General features: G+C 45.9%; 2 protein-coding genes and 1 pseudogene across 3 annotated transcripts; 2 read left to right on the forward strand and 1 right to left on the reverse strand.

Moving 5' to 3' along the window:
* The first annotated feature begins 443 nt into the window (after window positions 1–443).
* LOC133917055 (endoribonuclease Dicer homolog 1-like) lies at window positions 444–14,467 on the forward strand. 2 transcript variants are annotated; one of them, XM_062361009.1, is made up of 20 exons: window positions 447–803; window positions 925–1,923; window positions 2,005–2,118; window positions 3,660–3,870; window positions 4,013–4,407; window positions 4,488–4,710; window positions 4,898–5,070; window positions 5,172–5,294; window positions 7,228–7,388; window positions 7,468–7,701; window positions 7,785–7,935; window positions 8,034–8,213; window positions 8,351–8,512; window positions 8,586–8,681; window positions 8,768–9,390; window positions 9,520–9,620; window positions 9,819–10,018; window positions 10,712–11,623; window positions 13,281–13,445; window positions 13,538–14,467. In XM_062361009.1, exons 2-20 carry the CDS (start codon window positions 940–942, stop codon window positions 14,099–14,101), a joined length of 5,772 nt encoding a protein of 1,923 aa, XP_062216993.1. In that variant the 5' UTR covers window positions 447–803; window positions 925–939; the 3' UTR covers window positions 14,102–14,467. The 2 variants fall into 2 exon arrangements, 1 of the variants encoding a protein (XP_062216993.1); XR_009909564.1 differs by lacking the exon at window positions 13,538–14,467 and adding an exon at window positions 11,775–11,899 and having other exon boundaries at window positions 444–1,923; window positions 13,281–13,420.
* A 156-nt stretch (window positions 14,468–14,623) lies between these two features.
* LOC133917057 (nascent polypeptide-associated complex subunit alpha-like protein 1) lies at window positions 14,624–15,930 on the reverse strand. The gene is made up of 3 exons (XM_062361010.1): window positions 15,589–15,930; window positions 15,249–15,382; window positions 14,624–15,159 (listed from the first exon to the last, which is right to left on the reverse strand). The coding sequence occupies exons 1-3, from the start codon at window positions 15,764–15,766 to the stop codon at window positions 14,821–14,823; spliced, it is 651 nt and encodes a 216-aa protein (XP_062216994.1). The 5' UTR covers window positions 15,767–15,930; the 3' UTR covers window positions 14,624–14,820.
* A 2,547-nt stretch (window positions 15,931–18,477) lies between these two features.
* On the forward strand, window positions 18,478–19,219 carry LOC133914907 (syntaxin-52-like; annotated as a pseudogene).
* Window positions 19,220–19,359: the final 140 nt, after the last annotated feature.

The following is a 19,359-nucleotide window of genomic DNA, read 5'->3' on the forward strand; positions in this document are numbered from 1 at the left end:
TGTGCCTCACCTCGCGATCGGCCCTAGGCCCGATCCACCACACTAGATCCTGGCCTGCACTCGTGGCCCGCGTGTCAGCGTCCGTTAATTGGGCAGGCTCCCCGTGTGCTGCATCCGTCCTTAAGGCCATCTCCAGCAGTTACCTCAAAATTTTATCCTCAAAAAATACTATTACAGCATCTCCTATTTTTTTCATCTCCAACATCTACCCTATTTCCTTCCTTCTACTACTCTTTTCCTGCCTCTAGACCCACGGTTAGCCTCTATAAACAGTACTACTACAATATTTTCCTCCTCCAAATCCACCACGGCACTGTAAACAGTATTGTTACGTACTACTACAGTAGCTGAAGACCAATTTCCAGTGTTACAGACCTCTGCGGGGTACTGTAGCAGTGCTGGAGATGCCCTAAGCCCTTTCATCTCCCTCGCTCCCCCCCAACATCCAATCACTTTCGTCGAGTCTCTCTCGCCTCACATCAATCAGAGCTGGGACTGGGAGAGCACACGAGGGCGGAGATAGGAGGGAGGGATCAGAGCGGGAGAGTGAAGAGAAAGAGTAGCGTCCCTCGATACACCGTCGAATCGAGCCGGACCCCATCCCCTCCGCCCCCCCATATCGGAATCGGAACCCAGCATCGCCATCCCCCCTCCGCTTTCCACTCCATTCCATTTCCCAGCACCTCGCCTCGCTTTTGCGTGATTCGTACGGTTTATCACCGCCTCTTTCTCTTCCACTCTCTCTCTCTCTCTCTCGCTTCGCCTGCCGCCGCACCGCACCGCACCAGCGACGGCCCCAAGTGGTAGCGACATTCGTCTTCGCCTCTTCCTGAGATTCTTATTCGTATTCTTCTCCTGCTGCCGCTGATTGATTAGTGGAGGAGTAGTTGTCTGTAACTATCGTTGTTGGTGCTGCGGTCGCAGCTCCTCCGCGGGGAGATGGCGGGAGGAGGCGGTGATGGTGGCGGCGGTGAGCACGCGGCGGCGTCGTACTGGTACGACGCGTGCGAGGACGGCAGCTCGCTGCTCTGCGGCATCGACTTCGCCGCGTCCGCTGACTTCGACCCGGGCCTCATACCCGCCATCGATTGCGGCGCGGACGACGGCTTCGTCGCTGAGATCGATCGGATACTCGAGAGCATTAACGCCGAGAGCGCCCTAGCGCCCCCGCCTGCGCCAGCACCTGTGGTTCCGCCGCCGCCGCCGCCGCCGCAGTTGCAGGAGGCGTTTGCTGCTGCGGTCAACAATGCCGTGGCGGTGGTGGACGCGGCGCAGAGGAGCCAGGGCGTGGAGGCGAGGAAGGAGCCGAGGAGGGAGTCACTGGTCGCCGCGGCCAATGGTGGCAGCGGCGGGGAGTGGAGGGACGGGAAGCGCCAGCGTCTCACTGCGGGTGGTGCCGGGGGACCACGGCAGGACTGGCGACGGCGTCCGATGCCCTCGCTGCCGCCCCCCTCGCGTGTGTGGGAGGACCGGCGTGGGAGGCGGGAGTACGAGAGACCTCGCAAACGCGACCGCGACAGTCACTCGGGCCGTGATCACCACCGGCGCGAGGCCCGGGGTTTCTGGGAGCGTGACCGCGGCGGCAAGATGGTGTTCCGCCATGGCTTATGGGAGGTTGATGTGGACCGCGAGGGAAAGCGTGCCAGGACGCAGGATGGAGGTGCTGTGGAGAATAAGGGGGAGGCCGACAGGATGGGGTCCTCGCAGATGGAGAAGCCTGTCACTGAGGAGCAGGCGAGACAGTACCAACTCGAGGTGCTTGAGCAAGCAAAGAGCAGGAACACAATTGCCTTCCTCGAAACTGGTGCAGGGAAGACTCTCATTGCTGTGCTGCTCATCAAAAGCGTGTGTGAAAAAATGCTCAAGGAGAACAAGAAAATGCTTGCTATATTCTTGGTGCCTAAGGTGCCTCTTGTGTATCAGGTACAGATAAGAGTTAGCCTTCAGTAGTTAAGGTTGTAAGATTTGTTGATACAAATATAATTTAGCTTGGTGGAATCGCAGCAAGCTGAAGTGATACGTGATAGGACTGGTTATCGGGTTGGGCATTACTGCGGGGAGATGGGGCAAGATTTCTGGGATGCTAGAAAGTGGCAACGTGAGTTTGAGTCAAAACAGGTAAATTCCTTTGCATGTCGTTCTTTAGTTTCAGTCTGTTTTCATAACCGTTCGAACAAAAAAACTATGAAAATGTCATATACAATGTCTCATGCATGGCCAGGTTCTGAGCTAACCTGTGATCAGACTTAGGAAAATTATAGTTTTCACTAAGTTGTCCTTTTAACTGGTTGGTAGCAAAGGCAATTGCAGGGGAAGCCCCAGTATCTCTTTACAGATTATGAATTATAATAATAAGATCTTGCTCTAGATGTAATTTTCTTTCTTGCTATTGCTTTGGCAATTTTTATATTATGTTTCTCAAACGAATTCTTTTCTAAATTTGAGTGAAATAATGCAAATATGTCGTCTAACAGCTATAGTTCTTGCACTAATTCAACAGATATTGAAGAGGTTTTTTTAGGTCCTTGGAAAGGTACCAAGAGGTACCAAAATTATAACTTGGGAGGTACCACAATTTGGTACCTGAGGTACCAAAAACCAAGTTCTTGGTACCTTTCCAAGGATGGAAAAAACCTCTTAGAGTATGGATACTATGGCTAAATGGGGGTTTTGCTTCTTTTTTTCCCATTGTCGCTGATCTTTTTTGAATTTTCAGTCTTTCAGATTTAACGTGGTGAGTACAGTCCTACCAGCTGTTTTCTAGTTTTTCTCTCTGTATTTTACCTTAATATAGTAAAGCAGGATCCTCTGAGACAATCATATGGATGGTATTAATATAATTTTGCTATTTATGATACATATAATGTTCACTGGCTTCTGTAAAAAAACTGTAGAAAATGTTTTATACATACATCATCTTTTTACCAAATTGACTTGTGCATTTTTGGTTTGTGATCAATACCTTTCTTAAGTGGTGATGATGGTATGAATTTAAGGATCATGGTACAAATTTCTAGCCCTTGAGGTCACTATTTATAATGCATCGCCTAGGCGATAAGGCGCTCTGTGAGTCCTGGGTGTTGTGGGCGCCTTACCAAAAGCAGTGAGAGAGGTGGGAGAGGGAGGGAGAAGAGAGGAAGAGCGATGGAAGATAGAACAGCGGCGCCGGAGGAAAGGGGGCAGCGGCGAAAGTGGAGGAACAGGGGTGACAACGGCAGCAAAGGTGAGAGGAGATTGGGAGATGCAGCAAGGTGAGATGAGATGAGGTGCTGCCTCATTTAGGGTTTGTGCCTCTACTATTGGGCTGATTGCGCCGGCCTACTTGCACTCTCTCCTTATTAGGCTGATTGGGCCGCGGAGTCTCTGTCTCCTCTTTCTACCTTCTCTTGTTGCTTTTTCCTCCTCCCTGCTGCTGTTTCTTAGGATGTGTATGGCATCGCCTATGCATTGGGAAGGGGGTGGGTCACCACGCCTCGCCTTACCGCTTTAATAGCATTGCTTGAAGTAACGAGGTCCTTTAGTCTCACCAGTTGCTTTTACATAATAATATAAGATTTTGTACTTGTATTGTATAGTAAGTCAATAGTCCAGTTGTCCTTTTCATGCTATAGTTTCAATACGATGTTTGCTATTCGGTTACTTATCCATGTCTCATGCAGGTACTAGTTATGACAGCTCAAATTTTGTTGAACATCCTCAGACACAGTATTATTAAAATGGATTCAATACATCTTTTGATTTTAGATGAGTGCCATCATGCAGTGAAAAAGCACCCATATTCTCTAGTGATGTCAGAATTTTATCACACAACTCCAAAGGATAAGAGGCCCGCTGTTTTTGGCATGACAGCTTCACCTGTTAACTTGAAGGGTATGGCTCTGCTCAGTGTATCCTTTCTATTCCATGTCCATTTTTCTTGTCAATTCCTGTCTCATGTTTAGATTGACTACTGCCATTGCTTTCTATTATGTGTACGTTTTTCTGATGCTCCTTAATACTATTATCTGGATAGGAGTGACTAGTCAAGAGGATTGTGCTATCAAGATACGAAATCTTGAGAGTAAACTGGATTCTGTAGTATGTACTATCAAAGATCGAAAAGAGCTTGAGAAACATGTCCCCATGCCTTTGGAAGTCATTGTCCAATATGACAAAGCAGCCACTCTTTGGTCCTTGCATGAACAAATCAAACAAATGGAGGCTGCAGTTGAAGAAGCTGCACTTTCTAGTTCTAAAAGAACTAAGTGGCAGTTCATGGGAGCTAGGGATGCTGGTTCTAGAGATGAGCTGCGCCTTGTCTATGGTGTTTCTGAACGTACAGAAAGTGATGGTGCAGCTAATTTGATCCAGAAATTGAGGGCTATAAATTATGCTTTAGGTGAACTAGGACAGTGGTGTGCTTATAAGGTACTGGCTTTACATTTAACAGTGCACTAGTGCCTTGCTAACTGTCTTGTTTTTAACTGCTCTTTTGTACCTGATTTCAGGTCGCACAATCCTTTTTGACAGCATTACAAAATGATGAAAGAGCTAACTATCAGGTTGATGTCAAGTTTCAAGAGTCACATTTGAAGAAGGTCGTTGATTTGGTACACTGCCAGTTGACTGAAGGGGCTGCAATAAAAAGTGAGAGCAATGATGTTGAAATGCATAATGCTCAAAACCACAAGCCAAATGAACTTGAGGAGGGGGAACTGCCTGATAGTCATGGTATTAATGGTCTTTTGTTTTGTAAAATGTGACATGCAGTCATCCCTATCTTTTCGCTCTTAACCTTTTCCTTATAAATTTGCCAACTTTCTTCATTCTATCATTTAACATCCATATTTCTTTATTTTTTTATCCGTTATCTGACTCGATCCTCAGTCTCACTTCTAATGCTGTCTTTTTTCATCAGCTGTTTCTGTAGGTGAACATGTAGATGAAGTCATTGGTGCTGCGGTGGCAGATGGGAAAGTTACTCCTCGGGTGCAGGCTTTAATCAAAATACTTCTCAAGTATCAGCATACTGAGGATTTTCGTGCTATAATCTTTGTGGAGCGAGTGGTTACAGCATTAGTTCTTCCTAAGGTGAAGACTATGTTGTTCTTTTTCCATATACGTCGATCTATTGCTTGCCTTTGAGCCGTTTATGAATTCCTCTGATTTGTTTTCCTTTTGCCACATCATAGGTCTTTGCCGAGCTTCCATCATTAGGCTTTATCCGGTGTGCGAGCTTGATAGGTCATAATAATAATCAAGAGATGCGGTCATGCCAAATGCAGGATACAATTGCGAGATTTCGTGATGGCCGTGTATGTTTCTATTCATGACAGAATTCTACCTAAATTTCAGTTGGGGGGCGGGGGCACCTTTCTGTTGTAGGCTCAATGCTAGCTAGGCTTAACTGTGTGCAATCCTATGCAATTAGATTTGCGAAATTTTGTGATGGCCGTGTATGTTTCTACTCATAACATAATTGTATATTTCTATTTACTAATACTTTTTTGCTCTTTTACATATATAAAATATCCTCTGTTTTTGACTCTCATCCCTAGCCTACTCCAGCTTGCTTCGGACAAAAGGTGTCGGTGAATCAGGAACCAGGGGTCCCCGAATCCCGAGGCCAGGCCAGCAATCCGCCACGTGGTGCCATCCCGCGGGGTCACCTCCGCGAGGTAAAAAAGACTAAGTCCCGGGAAAGGGCGCTCGGGGCCACAGTCAGTGGTCCCCGAGTACCCAGGTTCCCCTATGATCTGTGAAGACTAAGTGACGGGAAGAAAGTGCTCGGGGAGGTAAACGGTAACCCCCGAGCACCTGAGTCCCCCGACGACCAGGAGAATCAAGTACCGGGAGGGGTGTGCCCGGGGCTGCGAGCAGTAGCCCCCCCGGGCACTCGAGTACCCCGAGGGCCCACTGAAGGAAGTTTCGGGAGAGAGTGCTCGGGGCTGCAAGCCGCGGCCCCCGAGCACTCGGTTCCTCGAGGATCTGTACAAGCATGCCCGGGAGAGTGCTCGGGGAGGTGAACAGTAGCCTCCGAGCATTCGGTTCCCCGAGGACTAAGGAAGGGCGTTCCCGGGAGAGAGTGCTCGGGGAGGTGAACAGTGACCCCCGAGCACTCGGTTCCCCGACGACCCAGGAAGCCCCCTGACAGTGGCCCCCACAGGGGTCCAGTGATGAGGTGTCAGCAGGTGAAAGGTCCGAGGCCGCATTTAAGAGCGCGCGTGGCCTGTCACCTCCAACTGCTCCCGCCACGCTCGGTGTCAGTTCCTGCCGTATTCTGGCAGAAGGGCGTGGGGACATTAAATGCACGGGTCCCATCCCGTGCTATCCGGCGCGCCTCGGGATAACGTCGCAAGGGCCGAGGCGTTCCGTCTGCCGCGCTGCTGTGGCAGGAGAACAAGACAGGACTAGCACGTCGGGCCGCTCTGCGGCTGCCCGATGGGCCCTCTCCACGGCGCCCGTTGCCAGTGCCATTATAGCGACTGATGACCGGGCGCGGGGCGCGTTTTCAACCCTCAGTCACTTCGCACAGAGGTTATGATGACGCTCTTTCCATTTATGGTGCCTTGGAACTCGTGCTCTCCCATTCGGGGCACGCTACTGTCGGCGGGTATTTAAAGCAGCCGGCAGCACGGACAAAGACAATCGCTGAAGAAGTGAATATCTCTCGGCAAGCTCTGCACGGTTGAAGCAGTTAAGGAAGTAGAGAAGATCGGAAAGTCTAAGAGCACCCAAAGCCAACAGATACACACAGACCGAAGAACAAGGAGCCCCAGGCTCTAGAATAGACAGACATTCTTGTAACCAGCAACATCCTTGAGGGACATTCTCAGGGCATTTATAGCATCCATACAGGAGTAGGGTGTTACGCCTCCGTGCGGCCCGAACCTGTCTAAACCCCCAGTGCATTTACTTCATTCCGCACTAGATCATTCCACCCCGCTAGCCATCGCATTCATATTCATTTATTTCTCCGGCAAACATATTCAGAATCATCTCCCGGCCGAATCTCTAAAAAGGGGTCTCTCAGGATTCCTGCGACAGGAGTTAACCCTCCGACAAAAGGCTATTCAATTTTTTTTTTCATGGGATCTACCTATCTGTTGTAGGTCCAATGGTAACTAGGTTTAACTATGTGCAATGCCTATGCAGTTGTATTTTAGAGGAATATATTGTAGTTGATTTGTGCGTATAATACTTCATACTTGACCTGCTATCAAAAATCATTGTCGTTTTGGCTTGCAGGTTACGCTGTTAGTTGCAACTAGTGTTGCAGAGGAAGGGCTTGATATTCGACAATGCAATGTTGTCATTCGCTTTGACCTTGCAAAGACTGTCTTGGCTTACATACAGTCTCGGGGTCGTGCGAGAAAGCCTGGATCTGACTACATATTGATGCTTGAAAGGTACTTGTGTGTCACCTAAATGGTTAAGACAGTTGAAATATGCTCAGCTTAAACCCATCTTATAAAATGAGTGCACCAGGGGCAATTTGTCACATGAAGCTTTCTTGAGGAATGCTCGGAATAGTGAGGAGACACTGAGAAAAGAAGCTATTGAAAGAACTGATCTCAGTCATCTTGATGGTACTTCTATATTGAGCCCTGTTGATGCATCACCGGATTCTATGTATCAGGTCGAATCAACAGGTGCAGTTGTCAGTTTGAACTCTGCAGTTGGACTCATACATTTTTACTGTTCACAGCTTCCGAGCGACAGGTACATACCTCCTTATGATTCTTGTAGTATACTATCTCATTCGATTATAAGTCATAGGTTCATCCTTAGTTTCCTACTCCCAGATACTCAATTCTTCGTCCAGAATTCATTATGCAAAAGCATGACAAGCCAGGGGGTTCAGCAGAATATTCTTGCAAGCTTCAACTCCCTTGTAATGCTCCATTTGAGAAGCTTGAAGGTCCTATATGCAGCTCCATACGTCTGGCACAACAAGTAATGACAGTTCTATTGGATTGAAATATTAAATTGAGTTGTGTGACCTACATTTTGTCCATCACTAACTTGAATCATGCTTGGTTCTTGTTGTGCAGGCTGTTTGTTTAGCTGCTTGTAAGAAGCTACATGAGATGGGTGCCTTCACAGATATGCTTTTACCTGATAGAGGAAGTGGGGAAGGGGAAAAGACTGAACAGAATGACGAAGGTGATCCACTCCCTGGGACAGCACGCCATAGAGAGTTCTATCCTGAAGGTGTTGCTGAAATTCTGCAGGTGAGTGTTTGCTTTATCAGTCACTTATCTCCAAGCTTGAATATCTGGTCTTAATGGTGCATTGCACTTTCCAGTACTACTTTTGGTTTCTGAATTAGTTTCTTGCAGTCTCATTTCAATGGATTTGTTTATCACAGGGAGAATGGATTTTATCTGGACGAGATAGTTTCCAAAGCTCTCAATTTATTAAGTTATATATGTACTCTGTGAACTGTGTGGACATTGGGAGTTCAAAGGACCCTTTCGTTACACAACTTTCAAATTTTGCTCTTATTTTTGGCAATGAGCTGGATGCAGAGGTAAATTTGTTATCTGGTTATTATGCAACTTGACAAAACAAATGTTATAGTCTATAATGTTTTGATCTTTCAGGTTTTATCGATGACGATGGATCTCTTTGTTGCTAGGACAATGATAACAAAGGCATCTCTCGTATTCCGTGGACCAATTGAAATTACAGAAAGTCAGGTTGACCTGCTGGCACATGTGAAGAATCATCATTCACTTCCATAGTTTTACATTAATGTAGCTAATACCTGCTTTTGTTACTCCAGCTGGTCCTACTGAAGAGCTTTCATGTTAGGCTCATGAGCATAATACTTGATGTTGATGTTGATCCCTCGACTACACCTTGGGATCCAGCAAAGGCATACCTTTTTGTTCCTGTCGGGGCTGAGAAGTGTATGGATGTTTTAAGAGAGATCGATTGGACCTTAGTCAATAGCATTGTGAACTCTGATGCCTGGAACAACCCTCTTCAGAGGGCACGCCCAGATGTCTATCTAGGCACCAATGAAAGGTCACTTGGTGGAGATAGGAGGGAGTATGGGTTTGGGAAATTGCGCCATGGAACTGCTTTTGGACAGAAGTCCCATCCTACTTATGGTATTAGAGGAGCCATTGCTGAATTTGATGTTGTCAAAGCATCTGGATTAGTTGCTACTCGTGACAGAGGTCATTTTAATGATTATCAAAACCATGGAAAGTTGTTCATGGCAGATTCATGTTGGGATGCTAAAGATCTTGCTGGAATGGTTGTAACTGCTGCCCACTCTGGAAAGAGGTTCTATGTTGACAGTATTTGCTATAACATGAATGCAGAGAATTCATTTCCCAGAAAGGAGGGCTACCTGGGTCCATTGGAGTACAGCTCTTATGCTGATTACTACAAGCAGAAGTAAGATACTGTTTTGTTGAATGCTGAAAACAGGAGTACCCTTCCAGTTCTGATTGTTCTTCCTTCTACTTTTCTGGCTAAACAGCTTTATAGCAGCACATTGTGATTCTTTGTGTTTTTGTTCCTCAGGTATGGTGTGGAGTTAATTTATATGAAACAGCCTCTTATACAGGCACGTGGTGTTTCATATTGCAAAAATCTACTTTCTCCTCGATTTGAGCATTCTGAAGGTAAAGCTATGCAGTTTCTTTTGTGATATTTCATTTAGTTTGTTTCACCCAGTTACTCTTCACTGAAGTTTTGGTCCTTAAGCCCCATCCAGGACATGAGCTCTGGAATCAATTTAACAAGGAAATGTTAATTTAGTGCTTAATACAATTATAAATGGGTATTCTTGTATGATGGAATGTATGCTACTATTGTTGCAGCTAGAGATGGTGAATTCTCGGAGAACCTTGACAAAACATACTATGTATATTTGCCACCTGAACTGTGCCTTGTGCATCCCCTTCCTGGATCACTGGTTCGTGGAGCTCAGAGGTTACCCTCAATAATGAGAAGAGTGGAGAGCATGCTGCTTGCAATTCAATTGAAGGATATAATCGGTTATCCTGTTCCTGCAACTAAGGTACACATGCACAACTCAAATCTGCAATTTTTAGGGGGAACTTCATCCCTGGTATAGTTTTGTTGTAATAAATGAGAGACACTATATCCTTTTTATAATACACTCGCTACCTTCTAGTGAGATGCCAAATACCTCATGAAATCCATGTTGAGGGGCCAGAATGCACCTCTACTTGTGGCTTCTAGCCTTGGTGGTTCCTGGCTGTTAGCAATAAAAAATGGTCAAATAAACCAGGTTATACTCAATTCACATACTATTAAGGGGCAATTTGCTGGGTACCATCACAAAAATTAAAAAATGCCATCGGTGTGGGGGCCCATATGTCATCCTCACAGCCGATGGTATTTTTTAATATGGGCACTTTTGTGATAGTATCCACCTAATTTTGCCTACTATTAATGCTAGTTTTAGAGATGACAAGAGGTGTTATATGCAGAGGAGTAAATTTAAGGTCCGTGTCTTTCCAAAAGATTATTCTAGGGATACCGTAGGTCATGAGTAAAATGTGTGTTGGTTTTGCCCTTTTTTTTTTCCTTCCTTGGTCTTTTTCCTGGTGTACCGAAAATTTTCTGAACAGACCATAAACCTGTTCTCTATTCTCTTGGACTCATAGTGCAAGAGCTAAATGATTTTCCTAAATAAATTAGAGATTGTGCATGTTGATTAATAGCATTTTTTTGTGGCTCATGGCAGATATTAGAAGCCTTGACTGCTGCATCATGCCAGGAAACATTCTGCTATGAAAGAGCAGAGCTGCTGGGTGATGCATACCTGAAATGGGTTGTGAGTAGATTCCTTTTCCTAAAATATCCTCAAAAGCACGAGGGACAGCTTACAAGGATGCGGCAGCAGATGGTTAGTAACATGATTCTGTACCAATATGCTCTGAATAAAAGCCTCCAATCTTATATCCAAGCAGATCGGTTTGCTCCATCAAGATGGGCAGCTCCCGGAGTGTTACCTGTATTTGATGAAGAAACCAGAGATTCTGAACAATCCATCTTTGATGAGGAATCAACTCCTAGTACTGAATTACAAAAGGATCCTTATGATGACTATGCAGATAGCATCCAAGAGGACGGTGAAATTGTGGGAGATTCTAGCTGCTATCGAGTTCTATCAAGCAAAACATTAGCAGATGTCGTGGAAGCACTTATTGGTGTCTATTATGTAGCAGGAGGGAAAATTGCTGCAAACCACCTGATGAAGTGGGTTGGGATTCATGCAGAGTTGGATCCTCAGGAGATCCTTCCTTCGAAGCCATATAACATACCTGAGAGCATAACAAAAAGCATCAATTTTGACACATTAGAAGGTGCATTGGGTATCAAATTTCAGACTAAAGGCTTACTTGTTGAGTCTATAACACATGCATCAAGGCCATCATCTGGTGTTTCCTGCTACCAGCGTTTGGAGTTTGTTGGTGATGCTGTGTTGGATCATCTCATTACGAAACATTTGTTTTTTACATATACTGACCTTCCACCTGGCCGCTTGACTGACTTGAGAGCTGCAGCTGTTAATAATGAGAACTTTGCAAGGGTTGCAGTTAAGCATAAGCTGCATGTACATCTTCGCCATGGATCATCTGCGTTGGAGACACAGGTAAGTCATTCATTATCTATGTAGTATTGAACCATTGTTGTGTGTGTTGTGGAACGGGTTGGCTATGCTAGTCTTTAAAAAAAAATTCTACCATATTCACCTAGTAAATCATGCAAGTAGGAGATTATAGATCGTTACTACTTGACTGCAGCGAAAGAAGAGTTGGTGTAGACCGATCTAACGTCGTGTGCGTCAAACTCCTCGAGCAGCTTCTCGATCAAATCTGCAATCAGTCCCGCGCAGGTGGTCACGCTCCTCGACCAATTCCTCAAACAGGTCTGTTATGTCCTCGACCAACTCTGAGCATGTGGTTGTACTTTTCGACCAAGCGAGCAGGTATGTTGACCAGCCGAGTAGATCCTTGACCAGCCGGACAGAAGAGTCACAATCTTTATGCTGAGGAGATTAACGTTGCAATAACAGCAACACCTCTACGGTCTCCACACATACTGGGTAGGATCGCCGAGTGCTGATGTGCTAGCACCGCGCGTGTGGCTAGGTTTTGGGAGATCGTGTGGAGGGTTACGGTTAGGGTTTCAGAGTAGCTCACCTCTACATACCTCACCTCACGCCTCTCTTTATATAGAGCTCGCTAATGGGCTTCCATGTTGGAAGCCACTCTAACACCTCATGAATCACAATCCAATCAAACCTATATATGAATTTGTTTTGTTCCAAGTATGCGATCTGTTAGATTCATGTACAAACGGTTACGACATAGAAACACTTTCCAAATCGAAGTCAATAGCGGTCCCAAGCAGGACATGTTGACTTCCGAGTATACACAAAGATCATATTGGCTGAACTTTGATATACACATGCATTGATCCTTTCGTCTCGTGATATTAGTTAAGCTCAAGGCGAGATACGTGTCACCTTTGTGATAACTCGATCATTTACTCAATCAAGTAGTGGATTATCATGATTAACTCTTTAATAATATTGGCATGTCAATGCACTCTCTCAATCCAACTACCTCGAGGGGTTCAGAGATATCTCTCCCGTTATCAAGGAGGGACAAATTCCATTTTGATCACTCACACCCCACGACATGTTTGATGATAAATTCGAAAACTATCTTTATGACTACTTAGTTACGGAATAGCGTTTGACCGCCCCAAAATATATCACTACACATTCTAGAAATCAACGACGATATCAGGTCTAAGGATCTTGCATATACACAATTTGAGATAACAACTAATGGCACTTCATAAATAATAATTTCAGCAGTATCTCAAGATATGTCTATCTAACATCATATTCTTCAACATAAATGTCTACATTATTGATCTGGTATCTTTATATCTATAATCTGTAAAACATGATCATCAATTAATACATGTGCTGGTCTTATAATCATCACAATGATACGTGACCAAAGATCAATTTAGAATAACATCATGATACAAACAAAGAGTTCCACGAACAAGTCACATACTTGCTAATCAATGTAAATAATAGTCATTTTTTGCAATAATACATTATTCAAAAGTATATAAACATAGATGTGATACAATTATCTCTATAATTACCTCTAGGGTATATCACCTTCAATGTGCCCATATGATGTAATGGTTGGACTGGAGTTCTGTTATCTGTAACTTCTTTCCATTTTCTCGGGGAAGTGCTGACTATTTCTTTTAATCCTCTGAAGATTCGGGAGTTTGCAAAGGATGTCCAGGAGGAGCTTTTGAAACCAGGATTCAATTCTTTCGGGCTTGGGGATTGTAAGGCTCCTAAGGCTCTAGGTGACATTGTTGAATCTATTGCTGGTGCGATATTCCTGGATAGTGGGTACGATACCTCCGTAGTCTGGAAGGTAATCTTTTTTGGACCCTTTGAAGCGAAATTATGTTCATCCTCATTTGAAAGCTCTGAAGTTTTCTTTATTTTTTTACTATTTTATGCCAGGTTTTCCAGCCTCTCATTGATCCCATGGTAACACCGGACACCCTTCCGATGCACCCTGTAAGGGAGCTCCAAGAGCGCTGCCAGCAGCATGCTGAAGGCTTAGAATACAAAGCATCCCGAATAGGCAATATAGCTACTGTTGAAGTCTTTATTGATGGCGTTCAGATTGGTGTAGCTCAGAACCCACAGAAGAAGATGGCACAGAAGTTGGCGGCGAGAAATGCACTTGTTATCTTGAAGGAGAAGGAAACGGCAGCAAAAAAAGAAACCGAAAAGGAAGGCGAGAAGAAAAACGGTTCTCAGATGTTCACTAGGCAGACCCTGAACGACATCTGCTTGAGAAGGCAATGGCCAATGCCACAATACAGGTGCATAAACGAGGGCGGCCCTGCCCATGCTAAAAGATTTGTTTATGCGGTAAGGGTGAACACATCGGACAGTGGATGGACTGACGAGTGCATTGGAGAGCCAATGCCGAGTGTGAAGAAGTCTAAGGACTCTGCCGCCATTCTTCTCCTTGAGCTTTTAAATCGAAATTACTCTTACAAGCCTGACGGCAAATAGTGTTAGTTGATGTTCTTGGTGGCGGTAGTGGTGTTGTTGAGGCATTTGGCGTTCGGCATTCTTATACCCATTCAGTGCTTTTCAGCTCAGGCAAATAAAAACATAAGTAGAGCTGAGGAGTGAGATTAGAAGATTATTTTGTTGAGGCAGCTGGTTGTTAGGAATTTACTGGTGATGCATCATAAATAGGAGATACAAATTACAATAGAAGAAAGGATAGGTTGATAATAGGATATTGGAGGCCTCGTATTCGATTGTATTACGTGTAGTAATATACATAGGATATTGGAGATTGTATTACGTGTATTGGAGGCCTCGTAATATTCGAGATAGTGGTATCTAATATCGTTCTCATGTATTTATTCAGTCCTGCATGGATTCAATGGTTACAATATCTCGCATTCCTTGTAGTAACATACACACGCTCAAAGATGTCGTCACTGAGCTGGCATTTGAATAGAATGGCCATGATACCTGTGAAGCGAATTAAATCTGTCAACTCCATTCTGAGACTCTCAGCCATGAACATACTGAAATGAGAATTCGATAAACAACTTGAAGATGACACTAATCTGGAAGCTGACATGATGCAACGTCCATGAGGTGAACAAACAGAACATCTTATGCGAATCCACAAAAATGAACAACGACACACTTGGCATGATTCCACCGGGTGTTTTCTGAAGATGAAGCAACCAGCGACGAAGTGCGTATTGTTATCAGGCCGTGAGCTCCATGATGGCGCTGACGATGTCGCCGTCGTGCGCCTTGAGAGCCTTGACGGCCTTGGCCCGCGACACGCTGGCCTGCGTCATGACGAGGTCGATGTCGCGGGGCTCTATCCCGGCCTCGTCGACCTCCTCCTCCTCGTCGGCCGGCGCGGCTGCGGCCGCGTCCTGCTTGGCCATCACCTTGCTGAGGTCTTGCATCCTAAACTGCTGCGCGGCCTGGGCCTGCAGCTGGGAGCTCAGGTCCTCGATCTTGGCCTCGCCGAATATCACGTACGTCTCCGACGTCGGGCTCTTGAAGACGTCAGGCTTTGACACCACGAACAATATCTGAAGCAAACAGGTTTCTGTAATATGACTTCGGCTGACAAGAATTGCACGAAGAAATTAAGAAGAAACTTTTCTTTATTCTGACTCACATTCTTGGCTCTTTTGATGGTTATCCTGCTGACGCCGGTGACGGGTTTCATTCCGAGCTTCATCATGGCCTTGCGGCTCTTCTTCTCGCTCCGGCTCTGCTTGGAGCCCTCGGTTGCCCCTGCACCTAGTTCACCTACACGGCCACAGAAACCCCAAGTCAGATTCCCCATCTGGCAGGTGGTGCAAATATATTGCAACGTTACAAATAGCTACTCAAACAACGGAACCTTAATTAACACTGTTGCATGCTACTAGCTCTTACTGCCCCAAGATAAGAGAAGCTTCAACTTGGTGAAGGCAAAATCGTATAAGCTAGGGCCAAGAAGATGAGTGTGTTACCGTCATCAGCGTCGTCCTCATCCTCATCCTCATCCTCATCGCCATCATCTTCGTCCTCCCTGATGTCCTCGACGACCGGCGCCTCGTCCTCCGCCTTGGGCGTGGCCTCCTCGCTCTCCACGGGAGCCGCCGCCTCGCTGTTCTCCACCTCCGCCGCCGGAACTTGCTCGCTAACCATGCTGGCTGGGCCGCGCCTGACGGAGCACGGGGTTACGGTGGTGCAGCGGCTTGCGGTGCTTATGCACGAAGACGGTGGTGGCCTCAGGATAAGGAGAGGGGGGAGTGAGTGAGTGCCGCGACCGAGGGCGTGGCCCCAGGCCTTATCTATGCGCACCCTGCTCGGTCCTTGAAATACCGGATGGTTGGTATTTGAAACAACGACCGCTGGTCGTACTCTATCAGGTACATTACGTGTAGGTTCCACTGCACTTCAACTGCGTGCGCACACGAGTACACGGCACATGAAACATACATTCACGCACGGAAATGAATCGATAGTAATCTTGTTCCCGTGCATGACGCAGGCGCGCACACCATCGGGCGGGCGCACGGCACGGCGTTCAGCGACCGGCGCGGCGGACCCGAGCCTAGACCCGGCGTTCCTGGCGCGGCTGCAGCACGCGTGCCTCGCTGCCACCGGGGGCAGCGTCGACCCGGGCCTCGTGCTGCCCATGGAGCCGCGCACGCCCTACGTCCTCGACACGCTCTACTACTGGGGCGTCTTCGCCTCCGACCAGGCGCTGCTGTCCAGCGCGCCCACCGTCGCACAGGTCAGGCAGAGCGCATACGGCGGGTGCCCGTGGAAGCTCAAGTTCGCCGCCTCCATGGTCAAGATGGGAGCAGATCCAGGTCCTCACCGGCAGCGGCGGCCAGATCAGGGCCAAGTGCAGCGCTTGACACTGAATCAACATGACAGCATTGGCTCCTCTGAATTTCGTCGTGTTATTCTGCTTGTGGAAATTATTTATGACGGGGGGTCGGGAGCTAACTTGCTCCCTCTGTTGAGTGTTAGTACTTAGCACCATGTTTGCTTGTCTTATTAATGTGATGTTGTGTGGGGTGACAATAAACAAGACTAGAACAGAGTGATCTACAGGGACAGAGACATGATTGGATGATAGGAGGCGAGTAGAGACAAATTATTGGTTCTATAAGCTATTAAATTATTTATTGTAAAAAATATAATTTTCTTTTAATATTAGTTAATCTATTTTTCATTCTTTAGAAAAATAAAATACATTTGTTGCTATGAATTCATGTTCCACGATCAGTTTAAAACATTTTTTCATATTTATCCATTCAACGTCCTGATATATATCTATTCAACGTTCTGATATTACCTTTACCTCTGTTAATTCAATATGAGTCTACCATAGAAGTTAGTAAGTTACTAATTTTTTTTTATAACTGAAAATAACCAGAGCTCGTATTAATAAAGATTAAAGTAATAGAACATAAATCATGACTATTAGGTGACTATTTTTCTGAATTTTTCTAATCGACGTACCTGGCCGTTGGATTCCAATCGAACGTACGATGTCTTTTCTTCAACCTCTGTCATTGCTCTCCTTTCTCTCTCTTCTCTACGCAGCAGATCGGTGTGACGAACCCCCGTACTGCCTCGCCTCCCCCGTCTCCGGCGGCTCCCCGACACTGGATCCGTGACCGTTGTCCCCTCCATGCTAACCTGTCTACAACGGGCTGTTGCTTCGCCTCCCTCGCTGCTGGCACCGCCCACCGCAGGTCTTTCGCCACCGCGGTCGACGCTGCCCCGCCCAAAGCCATCCCTATGAGCCCAGCCCTCACCCAATCTCCGAACCATAAACCTTACCAGTGACAATGGAGGCAGCGACGGCGAATGATCACTGGCATACAATCGACTAGGTATACTTCCATTGGTGGATGATCTCCTGTTGCATCAGAGTAACTTAAGGAACGATTTCCTTGTTGGAATTAGCCGGGATTTTGTAGAGCGAATCAAGGCAAGAAGAAAGAAACCTATAGTTGCAGAGGCCGCACATGGCGCGTCCAATTCTTCCAATCACGACCCCGCCCGGAGCTTCCCCTCTGGATCAATGGACGAAGCGATTCCACGAAGCCGAGCGGCTCGTGGACGACGTCGCCGAGCGGATCGCCGAGAGGGACTCCGTGCCGCCTTCGTTGCCGCGAGTGCTGCAGCGCTGACTGCCGAGATCCGGAGGAAGGTGACCATCCTGGGGAGCAGGTTCGACATGCTGCAGGAGGACTTGTCTGATCTCCTAAAGAAGCAAAACATGTTAGTGTCGCAATATTTCTCTTTATTAATTGATAAAAAGAAGATTTTTCAGAAGAAAAAAACGATAGCAAGAAGGTTAACAAGTCGATTTCACGTGCACTGCAGAAGCTTGAAAGAGTTGGGCAAGCTAGCCAAGAAGCTCTCTGCTCTGAGCTCCAAGGCGAAGGAGGTGGGCGGGCAGTTCACGACGAGGCACTCCTAGAACATGTGAATTGATCTGACATCATGTGGTTCTACTTGCAAGCAACTATACAGCTGTATGCACCAAGCATTTATAACTAAAAACCTAAGTTGATGAGAAAATATGAGCAATTCAGGTATATTTCAACACTCACTTCTAGTATAAGGCTTACTCATACATCAATCGTGGAAATATGAGTCGTTTGCAATTTTATATTTATTGTGCATGTCGGTACTCGAACTCATGATATCATATTGAGCTATATGCACCAAAAGTTACACCAAAAAACCTAAAGTGGTGGAAAAAGGTAAGCAAATCACTAATACTTCAACATCAACTCCTGCTTAATTTGGTTCAGAACCTGTTTGAATCTCAAGCAAATTCTTTCTCCTGCTGCATCTTCAGGAATAACTTGTGTGGATCGAGCGAGAAGTGCACAAATATAGATGTAGATAGCACTGCCGGCATGGACAACCGTGAGATGGTCGACTTGCAGAGGAAGGTCATGGAAGGTAAGACTCTGCTCTTTTTTATTTCTTTTCTTTTTGGTAGTACCTGCATTAGTACTGAAATTGCTTGTAGATGTTTATGTCTATGCTAAAGTGAACTCCTTATCTATGGTCCAGAGCAAGATGAGAAATTGGACATTCTGGAGGAGACCATTGCTAGCACAAAGCACATTGCGCTAGCGATTAACGAGGAGCAATCTGCAAACTAGGCTAATTGTAAGTGTCAGTTGCAGACTTCTCCTTTCAGAATTACCTGGTTCTGAAACACTTTTACATGAATGCTGCAGGAGGACTTGGATTAGGGGGTCGAAGACACAAGCAACCAGCTACAGGTATCTCATTTACCTGACAATTTACATCCGTTCCATAGCCAAACTGCTAAACAATTGTCTCCACCAAGATAGCTGACATCTCATCACGGCCATGTTTCTTTTTCTTTTCTTTTCTTTTTTGAGGAATCACGGCCATGTTTGTGCAGACCTATATGTGTCGCGATTCGTAACATGTTTCTTCATATTTGTGTACTTGCAGCGAGCGCAGAAGATCCTGAAATTTCTGAACACGCGCATGAGGAAAGGCGGTTCTTGCTGGGACATTCTCTTGTCGGTCATCGCCGTTGTAATATGTGTTGCAGTAATCTGGGCTCTGATAATGATCAAACACTAGTGGCAGAAAGATCTTAAAATAAGTTACTGTAGGTATGAAGTTTCAGCTTTGTACAGTCCAAGAGACATACTTTCTAGGTTGCTCAAACATTGCCAACCGAAATCTTGTGTCTTTTTACGTATTCATGTATAATTTGTATA

This window comes from Phragmites australis, chromosome 4, assembly GCF_958298935.1.
Source record: "Phragmites australis chromosome 4, lpPhrAust1.1, whole genome shotgun sequence".
NCBI classification, from domain to species: domain Eukaryota; kingdom Viridiplantae; phylum Streptophyta; class Magnoliopsida; order Poales; family Poaceae; genus Phragmites; species Phragmites australis.

What these genes read in the sequence shown, in the direction of transcription:
- LOC133917055 (XM_062361009.1), top strand. Translation starts at nt 940, where the DNA reads ATGGCGGGAGGAGGCGGTGATGGTGGCGGCGGTGAGCACGCGGCGGCG. An exon ending in CGAGATTTCGTGATGGCCGT is followed by an intron (nt 5,295 to 7,227) that starts GTATGTTTCTAT and finishes TTTGGCTTGCAG; the next exon opens with GTTACGCTGTTAGTTGCAAC. An exon ending in TTGAAATTACAGAAAGTCAG is followed by an intron (nt 8,682 to 8,767) that starts GTTGACCTGCTG and finishes TTGTTACTCCAG; the next exon opens with CTGGTCCTACTGAAGAGCTT.
- LOC133917057 (XM_062361010.1), bottom strand. Translation starts at nt 15,766, where the DNA reads ATGGTTAGCGAGCAAGTTCCGGCGGCGGAGGTGGAGAACAGCGAGGCG. An exon ending in TGAGGACGACGCTGATGACG is followed by an intron (nt 15,383 to 15,588) that starts GTAACACACTCA and finishes GTGGCCGTGTAG; the next exon opens with GTGAACTAGGTGCAGGGGCA. An exon ending in CCATCAAAAGAGCCAAGAAT is followed by an intron (nt 15,160 to 15,248) that starts GTGAGTCAGAAT and finishes TGTTTGCTTCAG; the next exon opens with ATATTGTTCGTGGTGTCAAA.